The sequence below is a fragment of the Rhopalosiphum padi genome, chromosome 3 (genome assembly GCF_020882245.1).
Source record: "Rhopalosiphum padi isolate XX-2018 chromosome 3, ASM2088224v1, whole genome shotgun sequence".
Taxonomy (NCBI): domain Eukaryota; kingdom Metazoa; phylum Arthropoda; class Insecta; order Hemiptera; family Aphididae; genus Rhopalosiphum; species Rhopalosiphum padi.
Window position 1 is genome coordinate 64,566,991 of NC_083599.1, and position 26,672 is coordinate 64,593,662.

At 26.4% G+C, this 26,672-nt stretch overlaps 1 protein-coding gene across 1 annotated transcript in view; it reads left to right on the plus strand.

Annotated features, from left to right (window-relative positions):
* The first annotated feature begins 1,272 nt into the window (after nt 1-1,272).
* LOC132924010 (annulin) overlaps nt 1,273-26,672 on the plus strand; it is a 39,495-nt gene continuing 14,095 nt past the window's right edge. Inside the window, exons 1-4 of the mRNA XM_060988065.1 lie at nt 1,273-1,803; nt 14,400-14,630; nt 26,008-26,144; nt 26,269-26,398. Of these exons, the coding sequence (XP_060844048.1) occupies nt 1,686-1,803; nt 14,400-14,630; nt 26,008-26,144; nt 26,269-26,398 (616 nt within the window). The 5' untranslated portion in view covers nt 1,273-1,685. The remainder of the gene's footprint in view (nt 1,804-14,399; nt 14,631-26,007; nt 26,145-26,268; nt 26,399-26,672) is intronic.

Sequence of the window (26,672 nt, forward strand, 5' to 3'; positions counted from 1 at the left end):
CATAATATATCATAATATATATAATATAACATAATAATAACTTCTCGTCTTATCACGTTGACATTTTAGACGAAAGTAGAAAGATGTATCATAATATTTTTATGTATATAATTTTTTTTAATAAGAATAAAATTGATAAATTGTGTATAAAAAAATGTTAATTATTCTATATTGCTGATAGGTAGTACCTAAACTAATGTAATCGATTGTTCTTCAACAGTTTTGAAAAAACTAATTAAAAAACAACTGACAAATATGATTTTTTTTGTATTATTTAAATAGGTACCTATAGTGTATATAGTGAATAACCAATAAAGATTTTTTTATACCTGTCTATTTAAATATTCTATAAATAGCAACTCAAACGTGGAGTTAATGTTTGAAATCGCGGACATCATTAGTATAAGATCTTCACATCGGGATTCTGTTCATATTTTATAGTTAGAAAATGTTTTTTATATACAATATTACAAATATACATTATAGTATTATAGATATTTATATAGAAAAATATAATCTTTACTATGATATTGGAAATATATACATATAAAACACAATATTATGTACAATATCATGACGCATAACGTAATAATATCTATAAGACATATAGTTTAAAGTTATCATAAACCTTGCTGTACTATAAAAGTTTGTACTTTTTTCCACCGGCGCATTTTGATATATTTGTTAAGCAATATTATATATGGTTATAACTTTATAAGCTATGACTGTACGAGTTACCTAGAATAATAACTGGACCGGTCTCGCACGCACTCTTACTATCATTTTTTTATACATTATCAACGGTGTGATTAGCAGCTGTTGTAATAATAAAAATAATATATTATTCCCATCACGCTCCAGCTGAACGAACAACTCGACCGGGCCGCGCGATTAATGAAAATTCTTGTGTATGTCGTCGTCGTCGTCGTCGTCGCGCGAGACGACCCACGAAGGCACGAACACACGGCGAACGTTTTCCGTAGCCGTGTAGCGGTGGCAGTCGTAATACGGAATTATTATTGGCGACCGTATGTGTGTGTTTGTACGCACGTGTGTGTGAGTGTGTGTGAATGTGAGCGTGTGTATGTGTAAGTACTAATACTATTTAAATGCACACACATGCGCATGCGCGCGTAATAGTGCATAATACAAACCTACAGTCTTACAGAGTACATGTGTTGTGTGTGTGTGTGTGAGTGATTTATATTTATATATAAAAATATAGAAAAATGTATACAAACATAGTGTGCACCAAGTAGGTAGCTTGCGTAGATGGCGGCTGTGGACAATCATTCGTCTATGAACCGCCGATAGTGAACGTTTGTTTTCTTGGATTTCCGATAAAGGATTATCATAATACATTCAAACACTTATTATACGTAGTATACATTATATATATATACAAATATACAAGCGTGTGCGTGTGTGTTGTGTGTATACACATATATATATATAATTGTATAAACGTTTATATTATATTCTTACACACACACACACATAAATATATATATAATTTATACATAAAGACGCGCGCGCGTGTGTGTTAGTCCGTTTATCGCACCGCACACAACGGGGGTCGATTTGTATACATAATACAATACTTAAAAATCATTCAGATAAGGTCGAGACGAAAGAAAGAAAAAAAAATTCCGCTGCCATTTTGAAACGCCCGATGACCGAGTACTATGACAGATTGTTTCGGACTATGCCGGTTATTCGAACGGGAACACTCGAGCGGCAAGATGGGTAACGATCTGTCTAAACCAAACGAAAACTACGTAGTGGTACCGACCGGTAACAACAGTAAGTGATCTCAAACACATCGTGTTATTTTATTTATTTATTTTTTTATTTTATTCTAGTAACCGTACGACGTTTTTTCTTTTTTCTTTTTTTTTTTTTTTTAATGATAATATTATTGTTCTAATAATGCGTATATCGACAACCTATACGGACATTATTTGTACGTTACGCGCACTCCAACTGCCGCGGTCATTGATTAATTATTGATTTGATTAATGAATTCAGATTAACATAATGTTATGTACAATCTACAATGTACATAACATTATTATATTTCATATAATGAACCATACATCAACATATAATCATAATTTTTTTACGTATAAACACGACGAGTTCATTTGAAAAAAAAAATTATTTGCTTTACTTAACATTTTATAAAACCGTATATAACCAAACATATTTTAAATTTTAATTATATACATACAAATTTATCACTTTTATAAATGTAAATAAAATTATGAGACAACATTGACAAATATTACCTATTTAGTAATATAAAAATAATGTCTATATATATTATTTAAAAACATTTAACATAACAATCGATAATGATGTTTGACTACATAATTTTTATTTAGTTATGTTGTTAACACCTCTAGTAGACTTTGTTTTTAATATTTGGAACAATTACAATCAATGGGTTTTAAAGGCGTTTTAATTTGCCTTAATGTAATGATCATATCTAGTTACATTAGATGCTAGTAAATCAGTAAATGCTACCTATACCTACAGCTATTATATACGTACTTAAGTAAAATAACTGCAATTTGAATAAACTTAATTTTTATTTATACAAGTACTTACTATAATATTAAAATATAATATGTACCTATATAGTAATTGTAAAAGTAATGGATACTGTAATATTATAATATTATAATATGTATACTTAACTATTATAATACTATCCATATAGTAATATTACAATAAAAGCAGTAGAGTTTATTTAAAACATGATTTAAATAACACAAAGTTTTATATTTTATACTTCATTTTAGTAATATTTCATTAGAATTTACTAAACAACTTTACTTTCATACCAAACAATAATACAATACGATTATTATTGTAATACCTTATTTCATATTCGTCTTTAATATTTTATTGAACAAGTAAAATATATAGGTAATCTGTAGAATCTATACAGTGTAGCTGATCTATATTATATAAAGTGACTATATACTATATAGTACCTAATATCTAGTTAATATTAAGAATTTTAAATAATCGTAGACGAATAATTTAATATTAATTACATAATTATCATAAATAATATATTATTTTAGAATTGTATTTTACTAAAAAAAAAGAGCCATAGCGATCGTTATCATATTTTAATATTATTTTCAATTACATACGTAAAACTATGAAATAAATCATTTTTGTTAAAAAAAACCAATACCGAAACATACGATTTACGAACATCACTGGGTCATCGTGGGATGAAAATAACAACCGGTTTCGATTTAAAAACGGTATAAATTGTCATCGTCGAGGAGTACCTTGTCAACCTTGTCTTACTATGAGGATTTCTATTACTTGCATGGATGAAACAAGTCGTAAACCACTTCTCTTTACAAAATGTCTATGCTGTAACTATTTTGAAAATTTTGTTAATGACAATCATTATCATATTAATATAATTAACGGATAGTATAATAATATACTTAACATCTCTTATTACTTTCTAATATTTTAAAAGAAATTCTGATATTTTTTTTCTAACAATAATTATTGTAATATAGAATATTACAATAATTGTTACCAAGTTAAATTAAGTTGTACAGTTTTTAGTTTTTACTTATCTAATACGACTAAAAATAATCAACATGGACGATTAAATAATAATAATTTTTTCGTATGCTTTATAATAGAAATTACATTTATTATATTTTCAAATTTTTAATTAACCTTTATTTATCAATTTTATTGTTACATTTTTTTTTTAATGTTGAGATAAATATTTTGTGCTAATATACCTATCTCTATACTAATACAATTAATAAATTCTTCTATTTAAAACTAAAGATTTTATTACATTTTGTCAATTTAATTTAATTTATATTACTCATTACAACTTTAAGTAAATTAAAATATTTATAATTTGACATAAGTTGCTGATTAATTTTGAAATGACTTATCAATGCAGTAACCAGTGTAAAATATATTTTGTTGTTACGACAAATATTATAAAAATATAATTAAAAATATTTTACAATATTAATTATTATCGATTTTGGATTTGACAAATGATGACTATAAGAATGTGCAAGGTTGTATCATATTATTAAATAATATTGTAATATTATGAGCAATACATATTTTGTTTAAGTACATTAAAGCCTTACTAATACCGACCCCCAAACACTGACAATGAAAATCGGTGTATAAAATAATTATTTTTACTTGTTAGTTATTTTTTAATTTGTATCAATAAATAGGTGTTATCGATGATTTATTTACAGCGTGGCTAATTTGGTCATCAATTGTATTTAAATATAAACTTACTCTGCACAATTTGCGACCAAATTGAATTTTACTAAACTTTTAATTAGGTATCATAGGGGAAAAAACGTGGATAAATATTAAAATTTTCAAAAATAAACAAAATCTTGATAACACTAAAAAGGAACGTAATATTTCAATACAATTTGTTTACCTATCATAACAATAATAGTCGCAAATGCATTAAATCTGTGAAAGTATACATTATTTTTTTTTTTAATTTTTAACCAATCGACTTCTAGCCACGAAAATACTAATAGTTACATAATACACATTATTACAAAGTACATACAATTATTAATTATTATTAGACACGGTCGGTATTCATACCTGTAACGGAAAAAGTTGAAAAGTCAATGATAACGACATAACATAGGTGCAGCGTCAGTGTGGCAATATAAATATTTATTATTTTGATAAAATTAAATTTGGGTATGCAAATAGCCAATAGGGTGATTGAAAATGTTTAATTTATTTTAAAAATACAATCAAACTTTATTCTTAAGCGAATATGATATTTTCGATAATTAAAAAAATGTATCTAATTTCAGTGGAAAGACTATAATTATATTCCAGACATAAAGTAAAACGTGTTTTACTAAACACAAATTATTTTATAATGAATAAAAAAATACTCGAAACAAATAGAAACCAATAAATACTAACCTATATTACTGCAGTAGTCCCTATTTATGTACAAATAGTAAGTATCTACGGAAATTTCATGGATCTTACTAAAGATTGTATATTATGTTAATTTAACAGAAAAATATTAAAATATGAATACAAATTGAATGCTTAAATATTTGTAATATTAAAAAATAATTGTATAAGCATTAGGTAGATGTACACGATGAAACATTAGGTATCAGTTTTCATCAAATGGTTTGGTTCATTCGTTGGACTTTCAATTTTATAGTTGTAAAAACAAGATAATAATATATCTACCTCGCTATTGAAGTATAGTCACTATTTATTTAAATAATAATACATACTTTGACCCATTGTTGATTTCTATAGTTTGTAAACATCATCCCATGAATACGATGCGTCGAATCTAGACTGACGTGTTATTTATAATCGTACATGAAATACTATATAGGGGTAGCTTTATTCAAATGTAAATGTTATTAATTATTTTTATGGCATTCTCTCTGGACGATTAATATGTTCGAGTCGATTAACTATAGGTACATTTTGATCATGATATCATAGCCCCGTGTGTGGGGGACTCGAGTTTTCTAAAAACATTCTATCTATCATACTAAAACATAACGCATTGTTTCCTATCGATTTATTCATATTCATCTTTTTATAAATAGATGGGTAAACGTACATAAATCATACCACATTACGTTTAAGTATGCACTGGCGCACAGTTAATACTACTAAGTACTAGCAACATCGAAAACTTAGTTACATTTTTTCAATACTTCATAGTTCATATTATCCAATTTACAGAATGTGACGTTTCTCTTATTTCCTTGTTGAAAAACTAAATAACAAATACAATCAAAGTCCTAGCGTACCTAGGCGCCGACTTCATAGGACCAACAAGGCAATCGCTTCTGTATTCGATTATTAAAAGTGTATAACGTAAAAATAGCATTTAGGTATTTCGCTTTTGTGTATACAAATTGTTTGATTATTAATTATTATTAATGAATAATGACTTTCTTTCATCAAAATAACTAAAAAACAAATCATATTTGGTAATTTATATAACCGAGCTTTGGAAATGCGTGAAATTGATATTAGCAGTACCAGCCCAACATGCGCTACTGAAACATGAATGACCCTTTTCCATGTTAAGAAGATTGATAAATTATACAAGAAATACTATGGCACAGAACCGGTTAAATAATTTGACAGTTCTAAATTGTTACAAAACAATAGTAGAATCTTTGGATTTATGCACGATAGGAAATAAGTAATCTAAGTGCTAGGCAAGAAAAAATACTTTTGTGTTAAAATGAACACGTTTTTAGACAATATTTTCATAAATAAATAAATTTGGTTAAAAAAAATTATATTTTCATGTAGATTGTTTTTAGTTTTAACTGTAGTCAATATAAAAAATCGGAATAATATCCACGAACAGTATAGTTTTTTTTTTAAATTTTATTTGCCTCCGTGTTGAAATTTGAAAGTTGGCGCCTATGAATCCCAAAACTAAGTAACTAAAACTTTAGTTACATTTATAAGACAAAAGTTTGTAGTATAATATTATAATTTGTTCTTCCAAAATGAACGATATAATCTATGATTGTACATTAAATAAAAAAAAAACTCAATAGGTCAACCCAACGATAAACTTGTAATTTCGGGTGAATTAATACATTATTATTATTGCACAAATCGGCTCCAGCTCTGATTAATAATAATTATTTATTTTTAACTCGTACACTGTATTGTTATGAACTATATAATATATATATATATATATATTATATAAACAGTTTAAAACAATTATTAAATTATCTATGATTCAAAAATTAATTAATTGTTATAATATGATAATACGTCAAAGTTCTATAAGTATTATTAAAATTGTATGTGATGAGAAAATGTCAAAAGATTAATTTAGCTATTTACAACGTTATATACCATAACATAATTATTATAATATTTAACTTAATTAGAAATAATTATTTTATTTTAATAGTAATGCGCTGTCATAGTTATGAAGTTTTCTCTAATTGTTATCGTCAAAACACTCAAAACCATTAATTTAATTTTGCAATAAAATGTATAATACTATATAAACGTTTTGAACTATAGAAAGATATAAAATTAAATGTGTTCAACATAATATTCAAATAATAATATACACAGTACACACATAATAATAATATGTTGTGCGAATAAAACTATAATGGTCTCTTATTATTGAGATATTTGATTTGTCCGAAGAAATGACGATGCTGCGATCATTGCAGCACTGTTTGTAAATTATTAATTATTATTCTTAGAACAAAAAAGTGAATAAAGGAAAATATTATATTACGACTAATAATTATGTTAAACGTATTTCGTACATTTTTTATGGGGTGAAAAATAATCGAACGAGATATTTTCACCACTTCAAGAGTGATCGCGTGACCCGTGGTGGATTTGATAATATAATATAGCTATTGGCTATTACCTATATTACCTATAGGTAATAGCCGTGCTGGGTTCTCTGATTTGAAGAAAAACACCATGTCGTTCTGAAATATTATAGAGAAAATTTACCGATTGGAATCGACATGAGTAAATAACTCGTAAATAATTGGGTAGGTATAAAAATGATGAATTGTATTAATTTCCAAGATGTTATAGGTAATACACGCGTACGTGACAATAAGACAAAAACTATGTCTTTATTGTCGATGTATGACGTGACGGTGAAATCGGCCGAAAAATAACGAATAGAACTCAAGGGAGAACACTTAAAATAAATACTTTGTTTGTTTGGAGGGTAAAGGGATAAAATCCATGACTGGTGTGGCCATTCATGCAACCTTGAACGTGATTCACACTAAACCCTATTTTATGGTATAATATACAGTGAAATTTTACCAAATATATGTAGAGAATATATGAATAATATATATATTTCTCCTGTGTATAGGTTATTTAAAGGCCTTACAGAAAAAACGAAAAATAAAATCGGTAACATTAGCCGTAAGAAAAAAATGAAGTATATAAACACGTTCGATTTCGATGAGACAAATGAAATTATATGTAATTTTATAGATTCAGATTTTATAGAGATGGGTTTTATATAGCAGTTTATTATAACACGCTCTGACGCACTTATTATTGGGAAGTACCTGTTTATTGTTTTGTAATCGACATAACACAGAGAAAAAGTAATTTAGTTCAATACGTTTTGTCGTTTTAAAACATTGCGTTAGTAGGTAATTGGTATATATAATACTCTTATCGCACAGGCTAGTTTTTTATATTTAACGTTATTATTTTCATCAAATTTAAATCAAATATTATGATATAACTATATAAGTATCAAATGCAGCTTACCTTAATGATGAATTAATTAAAGCATTTCTCTCTTTTTTAATCCATATTAATTTTGGCACGTGTTTATAATAAATTCTATACGTGTAATTTCAATACTCTTTGAAATTTTGTAATATTGGTATTTGGTTTTCGCCCTGACGGCTCCAAATTTTTCTATCTTTTAGACATTTTGGGATATCGACATATCGATTTATATTGAAAATATTTTCGTAACTTAAATGTAATATACAATGTTTCTTAAAAGTTATAAGTTGTGGTTTTAAAAATTAAAATCATTTTGAAAATACATAGTTTAAAATTGTTTTAAGTCTAATATCAACGATTCAATTAAAATCACGAACATTAAATTTGTAAATTATTTTCTATAGGGAGTTAAAATTCAATTTTTTCTATTTTATAAGATTTGAAAATTTAATATAATATATTCCTAATAGTAAGTTGTTCGTATTGGTATTTAAAAATATTAATTTTTTTTATAGATATTTGCCATTTGAATAATCATAAAATCGAATATTTTAACGAAAAATAAGCTGTTAATTATTTATGGATTTTTATTATAATTTATTTGAAAGAACGGGTTAATCAGTAAATTAATTGAAAGAATAAAATTCATATTAAATAATAAAGTAATTAAACTGATAAAAAAAAAAAAATTACAACTATTACAAAATAATGTAGATAATCTAGAAAAATAAATATTAGTCATAGTGTGTTAAAAAAGTCTATGGTTGGCGTTTGTCATGCATTTCGATTTATATGCCCACCTTGATTATAAGTATAACCATCGCGGATCATAACCCATTTTTATCAACAACTGAAGTCTGTGTAATAATAATAATTTATACAACCGAATTGTTATTTTAATATGTGTGTAAAAAAAAAACACAAAAAGGGATATGACACATTGACACCCATACCAGACTCCATGAATACGCTCTTGAATTAATAACTATAATATTAGGTATAACAAGTATTCTATAATAGTATAATAGGCGCGATGTTTTTGAAATTAGTTCAATCTTCAGCTTACCGTTTATTTCTATAATAATATTAAAAATAAATTGTAAAATATCCTTAGAAATAGAGGTTGATACATCGTTTCCTTTTAGACTCGTTTTTAATATGCAATAATCTATAATTTAATTCATATGCACAATGTACTACGTTGAATATACAGTGGTTAGTGACCTGCTCAATGACGAGATACACTAAAACCCACTAAACAGTAGAACGACATCCCCGGTTTAAAAAATCAAAAAATATTTCACGTCGTGTCGCCATAAAATATTATATTTTATATGGCTGCATTTTTTGAAAACAAGTCGAGCATTATTATCAATAGAATCTCATCTCTCGATTCCCACACAGTTATTTTAATTATACATTAAAGTTGTGTTCTCAGTGTCGCTGACCGCTGTACTTTTTGTAGGTACTTATTAATTTTTCCTGTACTTATTATATAACAATATTTGCAATAATAACACGGTATATTATTACTGTACTTATATATGCCTAAAACGTTAAGAGCATATTATTATTTTGTTACATTTCACGTGGGTGACAACTAAAAATTACAAGATATACAAACATTTTGTTTCATTTTATAACCATGATTTTCTTATAAAAGCTGTATAATATTTAAGAAGAAGTATTTTATATAATCAAATTCAAAGTGAAACTATAACAGTGTATACTACAGTTATATATTATTGCTATGACTTATGCCATATCTATCCAGTAAATTGTGAACGTTATTTAAAAATGAAATGATTATTACTATTAGTATGTAACACAATACGTATTAGTTTGTATAATACGTATATGCAAGCCCGGATTAACGAATGGCAGGGGGCAAGGACGGGGGGGAGCACGGTTCCTGGGCCCATTGATTTTGAGAAATCATCTTTATTTCTATATATATTTTTTGATGCGTTTAAAATAGTTTTGAAAAAAATATATTTTAGTATAGGTATAGTAAGTAATTAATAATTATAAAATAAAAATGTTCTTAATTTTACATCACGAAAAATTACTAAATTATAATAAATATTAAATTGATAAATATATATATAATAATATAATTGATAACGTACACGTAGTAATAATTGATATTAGGTTTTCTTAATCTATTCGCACGAGTTACCCATTTATAATAATAAAATAGTTTTACAAAAAAATCTTTGCAGGAAGTATTCCCAAATATTTTAATTGCTCTTAGATTATATTAACTATCTTAGTGGCCAATTGTTCGGCCGAAAGAGCATTTTCTAAGTTAACAAGAATAAAAAATAAATATTTAACAAGCCAGACTCAAGAAAATTTAACATAATTCATGAAATTGTATTCAGAAAATGATATTTTGCTATTGATTAATTGATGAAATTATACAACAATTTGCAAAAGAAAAAGCAAGAAAAAAAATTTAAGTTATAGTTCTTTAGTAAAAATACAGTGTTATATATATTGTGTCGTACAAAATTATACAATAATGTACAGTTTTTAAAATATAGTGATACAATATTTTTTAAGTTTAAATTGGAAGGGTACCACACAATGGTGTCCTGGGATCCAATTGATTCTTAATCTGGACTTTCGTATATATATAATTTATATATGATATATTGATATATATTTAGATAAATAATGTTTTAGATCAAAATAAAATTAATTTCTAGTGAACATCGATAATTAATAGACATTTTATTATATAATTAGAAATTATCGTTGTATCTATATAATTTTAGGGCTTTGTTTTCATTAATTTCAACACAGAATGGAAAATGTTGCTGTAAGTTTATAACAATACAAAACCTACAACCGTGGTTGATGAGCTTGTAGTGAAATGTACTTGTGTACGAATCGCGTGCATATTCTACATTTATAATATATACCTAATGCATTTGTACATCTAAAGAAAGTTGATCATTTTCGTTACACATAATAGAAAATATTGTAAATAGTGATGCATAGATAATATTTGTCATTTGTATAAGTCTTTGTAGACGATCTTGAAATTATAATCAAATTTAACTATATTATATCTGATAGATAAAATAAGTCTTATAGGCACATAATTCAAATATCGAAATCATTAAATTATACAATCCGAAATGCCACACTTCTTTGACATAAAATAATACGATAATCAATAATGATCGTGTTATATCATTAGTTATTAGTTATTACCAACGTCCTCATAATCAGCGATGTATAAAATATTCTAACAAATATAATTTTTCATTTTGAGTACAAAATTATAAATTAATAATACGCAATATATATTTGTATAATAATAATAAATAATAATATGTCATAATAAAATTAAAATATTAACATCATTAACTAATATTTTTTGGGTTAAACGTATATGTTTTTAGTAAATACACTATTTAATTTTTTAACATGTTTTATTGTAACATTTGTAACATATACATTTAATATAAAACAAGTGGACAGTGAAACATTTTTACTCTTTATGTATTAAGTATGTGGCTAATTTTTGTTGTATATACGTAAATATTAGGACTGAAAAGTACAGACAATATTAGTTGGTATTTATAGGTACTCGTGCGAAAGAATTCGTACAGCCAACATGTCATAATATTATATTATTATTAATTATGATGTCTTGTTATCGAGTGTTACGAAGCGATAGACACAAACGCGCTTCGCGCGAACTCGTATTTTTAGACTTCAAGTACTTCTATGATAACATATAGTACGCTAATTTTATACACAAAAATAAACCTACCGTGAACAGTATAAAGAACCACCCACTCACTGCGGTATTAGGTACACGTGAGCGTGGTCCATACGCCGACAACGATCGTTTGGTGTATTTTTAGCGTATCCAAACTATATATTGCGCTACAGTAATAATAATTATCATAATATTGTGTGATTTCAAAATGGAACGTTGAGATTTTATCCTACTTTATTAGTTGAAATATGTGTCACACGTGTGCATAATACATTAATCCCTAAAATATATATTTCAAATAGTTTTGTAGTACCAATATTTTAACGACCCCGCAGTCGTGTGTTTCGATATTTTTATCTCTCACCCACACCAAGTCAAGCAGCACAATATAGTGTATACGTTGTACAACACGATTTTCCGGTTTACATGGTATAGTAAAAACTAACACGATAACGAAAGCGCATAATAAAAACTTTCCTATCATAGTTCACAGACGGGACAGTCTAAGCAGTTAAACATAGACACTGTTTTTGTTTAAAATTAAATACCGTTGCCCCTCAGCAGCCGACAGAATTTTATTAAAAATAGTTACTTTAAAACAATTGTTGGAATAACATGTATGTATTATTAACAGAAAATTGATATAAACAATGTAACAATAAACAGTTTGTTTTATACAAAAAATATGAATACTTCTAAAAACTATAAAAAATTTGGAGGCTAAATCTACACGACTTAGACGACAAGTTAAAAAGTTATAAATGTGTAAAATATAATTTGGTATTACATTTATTTAAATTAAGTTACAGATGATTATTTACCTTAAAAAATCAAAAAAATCACATAACATTGCTAAAAAAAAATGTTAGTATTTGGTTATGCAGTGTTACGGGTACAATAATGGTCTTAAATCAATATTTATTTTATCATACAGAATAAGAGAACGTATTTTTATTTTACCAGTTTATATCAGTATACTTATTTTATTGGTAACTATAGTACCTCTACTAAAAGATAATCTTCCTACATATTAATATTGTTTTACATCCTGTGTAATTTATACTAAAAAAAAATCTTAACATCGCTGATTAAAAGTAAAAGTTAGTAGATTGTATTATAATAAAGTGTATAAGCTACATAGAAAGATAACGTTAATTTCTTTTTAAAATATTATTTTTTACGACCATTATACACAAGATAAGAATTTATACGAGTCATAACCGATTAATAATGTAAAACTTATACTACATATTATTATGTAGCTCAATTTAACTATTGGATTCTACATTCATTATATTATAAAAAAAATTCTAATCATTGGCATTTTTTCATTAAATTGTATCTTAAATAGTATGATATATTAAAATATTATGTGATATTTGTGGCGGGAATAGGGGCAACAGAGTGATAAGCGGACGGGACTCTTCCTGGAATTTTTCATTTTTTCTATTTTACGGACACCGAGTTCTATGTCTTGTGTATAAAGCTCTCGAGACGATTTCGAGATGAATGCGTGAAAAATGTACTTTTTATTTACTCGTTCGCGCAATTGTGTGGATACGCCCACGCCGGCCCACTAATCGCGTGCCCTCCGGAGCATAATAATATATCGTCGTCATTATTATGTACAACGGCGGCGATTAAATATAGGTAATGTTGTAATCGTCATCATCATAGCCGTCGTCGTTGTCGTGGTGATTGTTGTTGTTTACATACGTCTTATGTAATTTCGTCCTACTCAGTGTACGAGTATCATAATATCCGGTGGTCGGTGCATGTGACGTACATTTATGCACGTGTCGTACAAGGATACTATGTATTCTAAACGTTGTACCTTGTACGGCCCACGAAAAATCCGGACAAGAGAAAAAAGATTTTCATTAAAAAAATTATCTTTTCCTATTCTGTTGCGCGAATCTATTTATTAAATAACAATCAATGATGTATTTGATATCTTGAAAACGTGATTATACTTGTAACTTTTACCTACATCTAATCATATTACTATTTACTGTAAAGAGTGGATTATTTATATGCAAGATAAAAACGTAACATTTTTACATTAAAAATATATAATACTCTCAAATTAATATTTTATTACAGAATATTTAAATTGTATGTGCAAAACTAAGAAAGCTGTATAGAATAATATATGTATATAATAAAATAATAATATATGGTGCATTGTTTTAATTGCTTTTTAAAACATACATTTTTATAAAAACGCGTTTGGTTTTTAAATATGTATTTAAAATAGGTTAAATAAAAATAAAAATAAAAATTTTTACCCAGGTTGGGTAATGAATCATAATATAACATTTTTACTGTATAAATGTTAAATTCAAATGTTGGTTTTATTTTTCAGTGATTCGCCGATCGACAAACACGACTGGTATGGGTCCACTTAATCTAGAATGGATTAATTACTGTTTCGTAAAGAACGGACAAAAACACAGGACCGATAAGTATTATTGTATGTACGAAAGAAATCCAACTTTGGTGGTACGCAGAGGACTTCCTATTTGTTTTCACTTGAAATTCGACAGAGAGTTTGACATGGCTAACGACAGTGTGTCGTTTATGTTCAAATTGGCTGGTAATAACTTTTGACTTTATTAAACCTAATGTATAATATAATATGTTTGGTACCTATTATTATTTATTAAGTGGGGCACAAGCATTTTTGCTTGGTGATGTTAGTGCATATGTTTGTAAAATGCAAGAATAAATGTGACCACATCACGCTAAAAAACAATAATTATATCAAAATAATGTTGTGTGGTTTAATTGGTTAAAATACAATGGGTCTTATAAGTGGAGAACTAAAAACATTAGAAAATTGACAAATAATTGAAATAATACAATCGAATGTATTATCCCCGTCCGATATCACGATACATGCATTATGCATAGGAATTATGTTAACCAATTCTGAATCAGGCTCGAATAGTTTTCTGTATAATTTTTAAAACTATTAAACGCAAACAAAAAAAAAAAAAATCTCAGTAAATCGTTATGTCAATGATTGATAATATTAAGGTACGATTTCGTAATAAAAAATATGTGCATTTAATAAAAACAAATGAACAATGGTTAGCCGCCACACACAACATCTGCATTATACCCAGTTGGCAATACGTGTTAAACAAAAACACAACGATAGTCATTAAAACCATTCATAATGTATTATTATTATTATTATTTACTGCATGTCGATTGTACATAGGAAATGCATCCAATCCGTCGAGTAGGTGTTTTTGACCTAACACAACACACGCTACACACCTGCATCGGTGTTATGATTGCATAAATATTAATTTAATATTGTATTAATGACAACTGAACCTCACGTGACGTAGGCACCGTGTTACAGTAAAAATTAACATGCACTTATATGTGCAGTACGTATTGCACATTATGCATTAAAAATATAGTAGGTGCACACAATGCACGCGGACATGCATAGTCATTAAAAAATACAAGTAGACGATTATTTGAAATAGTTTTTTTTCTTTTGTTTCATCCTTGTCCTAGTTGAATTATTTCTAAATTTTTCTCGGACACCTAATCGACGGGCCTCATTCGTCTGTTATAAAATAATATTCTTCGAAAAAAAATTGTTCATTCGACCTAGTTCTTAAAAAAATATATCATATTTGTGACTGAAGTACGTTATACAAATAAATAATAATCATATATTTCAACTTATATAAAATGACTGAAAACAATATTTCCTTAGTTTCCAATATATTGAATGAGATTTATTTATTTAAGGTACAAAAATCGTTATACGTAAGAATGTTATACATAGTATATATTAATTAATTTTGTTTAGTTTTATTGAAAAAAAAAATATATATTTGATTGCTATGTATCTATGTTCGAAATTTGAGGGAAATTTATTTTATGTGACGTCTAGAAATGTTAAAAATATTAGTTTGTATAATGAACAAGTGGGTCATTGGGAACATAAAATCTTAAATATTTGTCCACCGATAAAATAGTTTTCACTTTATAAAAGTAATATTTACTACAGCATAACAAGTTAATTTCAATATTTGCGAAAACACGACATAATATTTTCATTGGTTATAAACTATTACTTATAAAGTTATAACCCTATGGACTTCATTTTGTCGATAGGACGTGGGAGTTTGATACGCATTCACACTATAGATTTATATGTTATATCTAATGATACTTTATTGTCTAAAATAATCCATTTATATAATATATATGAATATATTATCGAAAGAAAAAATGTGCAAACTATATTTCTTATGGAATGTCTGAAATTCCCTATGTGTTTAGTGAACGGCTAAAATGAATAATTCATTACAATATTAAAGTCCAGTGTCGTACTGATAATATTACATTTGTTACTCAAAATCCCATAGTAGTTTGCCTTTGCCATATAAAAATAAATTTGAACGATGATTAATTTAGTTCTATAACCAAAATATTATTCTGCTTTATTATCATATCACCTTGATAATAATGCCTAATCAATATTCAGTTTTTTTTTAAATCATAGTAACATTTCTCACATTTACTTTAGGCATTGTCAAAAAAGACTCGGAAAGATTATTAATTTCTACACAAGACAGACAGACAATTTCATAATTTTCTAGTCATTCTTAAGTTCTTGACAGTACCTAATAATCATCACACGCAATTCAATTAAATAAATAGATAACTAACCAATAGAAATCGTAACTACATGTCCATCGACTCATTTTATCATTTTACTGTGACAGATACACTTTGATATTTTTTCTAATATTCTTTTATAAAAAAAAATAACATTTATATGTATTTTACTTTTACTTTTGAGTAATCCCACATGGTTCCTGTAGTCAGTGAATAATGGTTAATAGCTAGTTACCTATAAGTACATGTTTCGTAATACTACATTAATAATTTCGCCTCTGCTAATTTATACATTTTTTTCTTCATTTAATTTACCTAAGAATGCTTATCATATTATACCTATTTCGTATATGACCAACTGTTAGATTCCCGTTGTCTGCGTTTATTGTTAACAATATTATCCAATATACTTGCATTTGAATATTGTTGTGTTCCGTTTTTTTTTTGTTTACCACGTACTTAATTTAAACCATATTTTGATTTACAGACTACATTGTGTTATAATGGAATAAATACCTATAATATAAATTATAATAAATTGATTCCTTGTTTGCCATAAAAGTGACACATGTATGTAGTATATAGTATAATATGATTAGTATGATGTACGAGTATGCGTATAGCGTATATATATGTATAGGTACTTTTGTTTAAGTGTGCATTATATTTTTAAAATATAAAATATATTAGGTCTCTTATAAAAAAAAAAAAAACATATATTATGTTCTTATATTTAGTTTACAAATTATAAAATGAAAATAGTTTATTTAGGCAGGGTTTACAAGCTATAAAAAACACAGCTATACATACATGTATGATGTTAAAAAATACCATAAAATGTAATGGAAAAAAAATGTGGAATGAAAAAATATGAAAAAAAAATGCAAAGTAATAGTTTCAAAATTTAATTTATTGGTTTATTGTTACATAATTCAAACTTTGGGCTAGGTAAACTATTTCTTACAATAAGTTTAAAAAAGTAATTTTTTAAAATCACAGTTCTATCTATTGGCTATTACTATAAACATACCGCTAAACTTGTATTATTTACCTAATAATTACCGTTCGATTTTTTTGTGGTTGTACATCTTAAATTTATCCAATTATTTTAAAGAATCATGCTATTTGAGTGTTTGACCTAAAAAGATCACTAAAAAATGATATAAAGTTAGGTATTGAGGTATTTGGCATTTTACAATTCTGTTGCATTAATTTCATAGTACGTAATAGCAATGAAGTTCATCATACCCTTGATTTTTTTTTCTTCATAATTTATCTTATCCCAAAACCTCCATTATCAGTCGTATTGGTAGTAGTATATAGTTAATTACATTATACTTTTAGTATTTACCTATGAATATTGAATTGTTATCTGAACATTTATAAAATATGTGTATAAATAATATACATAATATTATATGTATTATATGTGTGTGTACTGTTATATAAGTTTATTGTATAAATACGTATAGTGAAGCGTATTCAGCAATTCAAGACAATAATTTAGTTGCTCAGCTGAATATTCTATTAAATTCACCTTATATATCTACAATATAATAGACAATTTATAGTTATAAAATAATTATTAACTACAAGTCAACTCATGTGCAGCATAAACTTAGTATTCTGATTTTGTATTTAAAACCAAACATTTACACGCATTTATTATAATAATTGTAATTTGTATATTAAATCTGTCTTAACAATCGATAACGTTAAAATAATAAATCCAGATTAAGTTTAAAATAATATTTAAATATATAAAATAGCAATTTACGACAAAACGCAAAATTATTCTTACCATATACTTACAAATAAATAAATAAAAATTCTTAGTGTTACAACCTCTAAATAAATACACTTGAAATTGGCTCAAGATTTTGTTTAAAGAATAATTATTATATTATGAATAAGATTGTTTCTATTTGTATCGCTATTTATCACTCAAGTTTAGTAAAAATTAATTTAAAATAAATAAATAATTAATCGGTTAACATTTATAATAAGAATTAAGAACTATACTTTAAAATATATTATTAAAAAATATTGTATTTATTAATTATATTTTGTAAAAGTAAATAAAGAATAAACTTTTCATATTATAATATATTAATTGACGAAAATATTAATATTTGAAACATCAGTATGTAATCTCAGTCCATTTTATACTGAATAAAAATATAATGTAATATAATATAATGTACATTATAAAATAATGACAAATTTTCAGTTTAAAATATATTGTTTATTTAACACTAGTAGTTTAAATTGAACTTTAAATATTACAGTTTACACATATTATAATATTATTAATATTATTAATTATTTGATATAGTACATTTTACTCATCAGTTATTTAATTTCTAAAATAATATTCCAACATATTTAATTTAATTTTTAATAATTAATGATTGTTACGTCCAATGTTTATATTTCATTATATTATAGCTAAATAATTGTTGTATAAATTAATAAAATTATTACATAAGCCATTCGTAATTATAAATAAAAATTATAATCGTATTCTTGTACATTATATACACGATAAATGAATATAAAATCATATGATATTTCGAGAACAATCTACTTAAATAATTCTTCGTTTAATTGAAAATATTAATTGAAGTATACACAATTTATTAAAAAAAAAATATAAATAATAATGCATTTTATTGATATAAAATAACAATTACAATTTCCCTAAAATTCCTAATTAGAAACATATAATTATCGTTATATTTTAGAGTTAATATTTGAATATCAGTCATGTTTTATGATATGATTTTATGATTTATTCCTTTTATCTATTTAACAAATTATACATAGTATTCAGATACGTAGCCATGATTTTTTTTGGAGGGGGGGCTAAACACTTTTGACTTGAATTATTGAAAATCAAAAACAAAACAAAAATACTGATCAACATAATATTATAACGTTGATTCGCCATTATAGTATTTACTATTTTAAATGATTAAAATTTAAATATTTCAAAACAATAGAAAAATACGGCCAATTGGGGAGGCTATAGCCCCTTTAGCCCCCCCCTCCTTGGCTACGCCACTTATAGTATTATTGATTACACAAATCTACTGAAAATTCTGCAAATATAATTGAAAAAATTGTAGTATTTTTTTTTTCAAAATATTTTCCCACTTTTCTTGACACATTTACAATTTAATAATGTAAAACAAATTGTTTTTAAATAGACTTGATATTAAATTATATACCGTTCTGGATTAATTGCATAAAAAATATATATAAATGATTTAAAAGAATGAGACATTTTAATTTGCCTATATGAGAACCCTAAAAACTGTCTGTTTAGGATTTCCATACATGTAATTTTTAGGGAGTTTTGTATAGGCAATTAATTAATTTTTTAGTCATTGATTTTATGGAGTAGTATCAGATTAGTTTGACATACCATCTAGCCATTAAATTTCATTAATTTAATTTGTCCACAAAACATGCAATTTTCGTTTTTAAAGTTAAAACATGCAAAACAATTTATGAATAATAAATTTTTATTAATATAAGCCATAAGACGAACTTTTGTCAACATAATATAGTATTAAATAATCTTATATTAAATTATTGTCTAATTTCTTACTATGGTTCAAAAACTGCTATTTTTCGAAAATTATTTCATGTCAATAAAATGCAAAATTAAATATTAAAATATAAAAATGTCAAGCATTCACAATTATTTGCATTAGACTAGCAATAAAAAAACCATTTTGGTATTTTAAAAACTTGTGTTGCGTAAATATTTACAAATATTTTTTCTATTTTTGACGCCTCAAAGTACCAGTTAGATTTAATTTTTGGATCGTAATGATTAATTAATAATACCTATATATGACATAATAGTATTATATTATATATTTATTTAAATATAATTTAAGCAAGCTTGGAAAACTGGGTAAATAAAGAGTTTAAAAAGTTAAGTTTTATTAACTTAACACCAACGTGATAGACAGGACAATAGGTCACCAATATTACTGGTATAGCAGTAATGTAAAAACGACTAAATAATGACAGTACTACTATAGGAGTGATATTTTCTATGGTCTCAGATGGAAGAACAATCGTTTTGACCCATTAAATCGCACGGAGACATTGAGCACTGTCGGTCTTAATAAAAATAATAATAATAATAATAGAACTTGATGATTTATAATATTCTATTTTTAATTATGCTGTATTTTTCTAAAAATTGGCGAACAACGTAATCATCCGATAAGCAGCAGTATATGGCAGATAATAACGATACAGTAATGAGAAAACATTCAAACATGCATATGCGATAATATACCAGAATTAATACAGACAATTAGTGTGTTTAGCGACTTCTTTGAAAGATGTGTGTTTCATATTATATAATATGCAATACGTTCAAAATGTTGCGACACGAAAAATTAATCTCGAACAATATTTATCCGATGAGTAATCAGATGAATCAATAGATAATAATTATTAATTATGATGATTCAGATATCGATAGCGATTTAGTTATTATATATCAGAAAATAAGTGTGGTCAATAAAAATTTAAACTTCTAAAATAACATTGAATTTATGAGTATTGAGTGGTGTTGATCGTACTGACCAGATGACAAGCTTATATTCCTGTCCTAGAAAATGTGCGAAATTGTACAAAAAAATATTGTTTTGTTTATTAGACATCACAGTAAAGAATACTTACGTATTTTATTTATCTAAAAAATTTTGATTGCCGCAATTTGAAGTTCAAAGATTTTAGAGATAGACTCATGAAAAGTTTGGTTATAATTCCATCATTAAATGCAACTGCTTATTCGCTCACAAACAACAAAAACCAAGAACATATATTGCGCATGAAACAAGAAACTCACACTTTAAAAAAATATTCTATTCTCATCTAAGAGAAAACAATAGGTATTTCAAAAACTGCGTTGTTTGTTATAAAAGAAATTAGAGGATGGAAATAAACATTTTTTCAGTGCAAACGTTGTATAATAGTTTTTCTATATACAAAATAAAGATTTGAAACACACAAATAAAAACAGGAATTAAATGTATACTTAAATTTATATAAAATGTTTTACTTTGTTAAAAACTTATTAAAACGGACTTCGATTAAAAATATAGCAGTGATAGTATGAAGTTTTTAAGATACGTACTTCATATCTTTATGTACTGGGACATTAGGTACTGCTATACCAATAATGAAAAAATGACATGTTTTTGATGGTTTTGTAGAAAAATAATATACCCAGTGAAGTGTCCATCAACACGTTAATTGATTTTATTGATAAGCCACGAGTTAATTTCTATCAAATATAAGTTGCGTTTATTTATAAATAATCAAAAAATAAACATAATAAAATTATTATTGAAAATTCATAGACATTGCATAATGTCATTATACTATAATACGAAATTAAAAATTCAAATAATTTTTTTCGTTTTTTTTTCCATTAGCCAGAATTGTTCAATATTAATCACTTGTTTTAATAACATACACGGTATACAGCATACATACATATTTTAAGAATGACTAAGAATATTAAGATACTAAGAAAGTTAAAAGTACAATTCTCAAAAGAATTTAAATTATAAATTTCGTTGTAATGATATAAAATTACAGTAAATTATTACTGTTTTTAAATTAAAATCAATATCGGGTTGTAGTCATATCTAAGGCTGTGAATTTGTAGCAAAGTGCATTATTTTTTGGAACTTGTTATTGCATATATATCAAGCAATAAATTAGTAATTAATATTATTTCAGATTTTGACCAATTATTGATTAAAGATTTGGCCATGTATTTAGTCTGAACATTAAAGTTTCCTTTGCATACTGCAACTAAAAACTCTAGTAAAGTGACAAACTTACTATTTTCAACTTTATTGCTATCTTCTATTATCTGTAGATCCATGATAGAAGATAACGCCACCTAGTAGCACCAATTTTTTGTAAGCGATAGAGTTTTCCATGTGCAGAATGTTTCTCTCCTGTAACATTCATCCATGTTGTCATTCGCTTATGAGAATCGGTTAAGAACACTGCTGATTGTTCAATTAACCCAAATAGATTTTCTGCCAACTGTAAATTATTTGTAGACTCACTCATTACCAAATTTAGAACATGGCCCATACTGTGAGTATATATAATATCTGGATGGACTTTTTTTTAAATATGTCTGTAAACCATGATATGTTCCCTTCATATTCGCTGCTCCATCAAAAGAACATGCCACAATATCTTCAAATGATAGTCCACGGAGTTTCAAATTATCTTCCAACAATTTAAAAAGCGCTATACCACTAGAATCTTTACAAATTACTAAACTTAGTAACCGTTCTTGTACGATTCCATTGAAAATATAACGAACACAAAATGCAAGCTGGTCCATAGTGCTCACGTCTTGAGTTCTATCAATCATAATGCTAAATTTCTTACATTCAACAATTTCTTTAACAATTTTTCCTTGAATAGCTGCTCCTATAGATATAATCAATTTTCCATTAACAAAGTGTTTTGATAAAAAAGTTACGATACTTTCTCGGCCTTTTTTGTTTTTGTTTTTGTCACTTAGTATAACTGATTTATCTACGTGTTGTCCTAGAATAGTATCATACTTTGCCACAAGTTTAACAAGTTCTAAAAAGTTTCCATGGTTTAAACTATTATCAGTTAATGAATGAGCAGCTTCATGCTTTCCACGATACGGTATACCCTGTTGCCCAATAAACAAAAGTATATCAATCAAACGCTTTAATATTTGTCTTCGGATTTCTACTTGTTGGGCTCTTTTAGCCATAACACCTCGATTTAATATTGACTGAATATCTTTGTTTAATTTAAAACGAACAGCTGTATTTGTAGAATCATTATGGAAAATTGAATTTTCATGGATCATTATATCACGATATAAACATTTATTCCTTTTTATATCCACTCCATAACCAGATATAAATTTAGTTTCGATTTCCCCATACTTTTTATGCACTCCATATGCCATGCAATTGGAACAGTGTAAAGAATTTGTATCCACACAATAAGACACCCATTTTCTTTGAATAATTTCACCATTTGGCAGCTGTTTATAGTATATTCTTTTAAAGTCAACCTTACCTGTTCCTGATTGCACATAAGGTTGTATAGGATGCTTGTCAAAAAAAGCATTTTTTACTGCAACAGAATCATTCATTGAAGGACGAATAAAGTTTGAAATTGTACTAACCTAAAACAAAGGAATACGTATATAACTAAATAAATAATTTAATTGTATTATTTTATATATATTTACTGTATGGTCCTTAATGACTTTAGAAAATTGAGAATATTGAGTACTTGTGTTCATCTCAGAAGTTTCATTACCTTAAAAACAAAAAAAAATACTATAAATAATGATAAAGGTCTCGGTTTGTATACTGTTATTTATTAATGCTAAATTATTTAGCTGTATTTATTTAAAGAAAATAATGATATCTTTTATTTATTTTTTTAGTAAACATTTCAAATTTAAACAATAGATACACATAAACATAAGGTATTTTAATTTGTTTATTGTATGCTGTATGACGTATTTCAGTGTGAAACGAATCTATAATAATTTTCACTTATGTGTATAGTGTATGTTGTAGTTATAATTATCCAGTCTTAAATTTATAAAATAAACTAATTATTTAATGAAAATAAATAAATACATATTTTAATAATCATTTTACCATTTGTGTCTTCAACATAACTAGCAGATTCACTGTTTTGAATGTCTTCAAGACTTTCCATAACATTGCTTTCTGCATAAAAAAAAGTAATAATAAACTAATTACTTAATGAAAAATAAATAAATAAATATTTTAATAATCATTTTACCATTTGTGTCTTCAACATAACTAGCAGATTCACTGTTTTGAATGTCTTCTGGACATTCAATAACATTGCATTCTGCATAAAAAAAAAATTAAAATAAGTATACAAAAAAATAATAAAAAATATTTTTTTCCAATACACTTACCTTCAGTCCATAATTGTTGCTTGGGTAATGGGGAAAAAATAATTTTTGTTTGATTTAAAGAAGATCCGACTTCTAATAGCAATTGTTTATTTTTCTTAATCCTTTTTTTATAACCTGACATGTAAACACGTTTCATATTTGATGACTGAAGTTTATTAAATAAAATAAAATAATAAATATTTAGATATGTAAAAGAACCACATTCAACCATGTAAAGAAACGGAAAATGTAGAGCAGTAATATACTAATATGTTATAAAATAATTTTTATAACACTACACATCTCATTGTGATAATTGATTATCGAATGACATAAATAATTACGTTGCGTGACATTGATATACCATCATAATCAGAAAAATGAAATAAAACTGTTCTAAATATAGGTACACGGTACATTGGTTTTTCCGTCAGCAGGTCGAAAACTATCTACAATTTACGGTAACAATAATCACTCACACAGTGTTACAAAAGTTATCACATTAATACATAATAATATTATAAATGATAAAATTGTACAATATTATATAATAATATTCATATTTCTCAGTACCGTCGGGGACCCCCGACACAATACGGCCGAGGGCCCCGGACGCGTTTGCGGCCCAGCGGCCATGACCAGGCCGACACTGACTCTATTTTAAATAAGAAATAATAACGGTGCCACCGATGCCGCCGTGGGTGTTTCTAATTTGGAATAGAGTATAGAAATGTGATCCTTCTAGTTATTCTGTGCTACAGACATAATTAAAAGACGGACCTCACTTCTTGCTTTCGTCTCTGATAGAGCGCAGTTGTCTCAACTCCCAAAGACTAAAACTTGTTTAATTTTTGTAAAATTAAAAATAATCTTTGAAGTGCGTAATTTCTTTTATTTATTACAAAAGTCAAAAGTACAATAATAGTGTTCACAATACCGCTGACGGCTGTGTCAAGCCTATACTATAGTTGGCGACTTGGATATAAGTTTTTAATATACTTATTGTGTATACTTAATAGTTGATATTTCAAGCATAATCATCTTCATCTATACCGACTATATCTGTATTTTTTAAATTTATTTTTGTGTATACCTACTAAATGACCAATCTGTATTGCCCGTGTTTAATGGTAATATTTTAAATTATCTGTTGGCTTTTTATATATTAAAACTTACGTTGATCTGGTAGGTAACTAACTTAATAATACTTAATAGTAGGTATTACGTAAAACACAAAATTATTTTGGTGGACACTTATTGGAATTAAAAATAGTGTTACGTACATGACGTAAATAATGGAATATTTATCTACAGTTTGGTTATAAATATATTTCAGAAGCGGGAGATGCAAACTTTGGAAATAATACTATGGCTGCTGTGCCCTTAAAGGGAAATCCAAGTAACGGCAATGGCCATTGGTCAGCGTATGTGATGTCTACTGACGACGTGGACACAAATATACTCAGCGTTAGGGTAAACATTTTTAAGACAATATATTTAATCAATGCATACATATTATATTTTTATATGAAATAATTAGACAACGTTGATTAGGTTATAGCTAATTTATCGTTTAAATATTAACAACGGTTTATAGATTACTCCTCCGAATAACTGTATTGTGGGACAATGGATATTTGACGTAGACACCCGATCAGGACAAGAAGCGGCCATGTTTTCAGCTCAGGGAAATCCGATTTACATACTATTCAATCCATGGTGTCCTAGTAAGTCCTTAAGAATTATTTATGTATTGCATACTTTAAACCAATGTATATATCAGGGATGACCAACTTGTGGTTCGCGAGCCACATGTGGCTCTTGTCATTGTCAGATGCGGCTTGCGACTTAGTTATAGAATAAAAAATTTATTTATCATATTATTATTATTATTACTATAAATTTACATTTTTAGGTTTAATTTGTAAAAAAAATATCAAATTAAACAAAATATATCTATAAACATTTTTGCTCTTGGTATTTTTGTATTTATTCATGTGA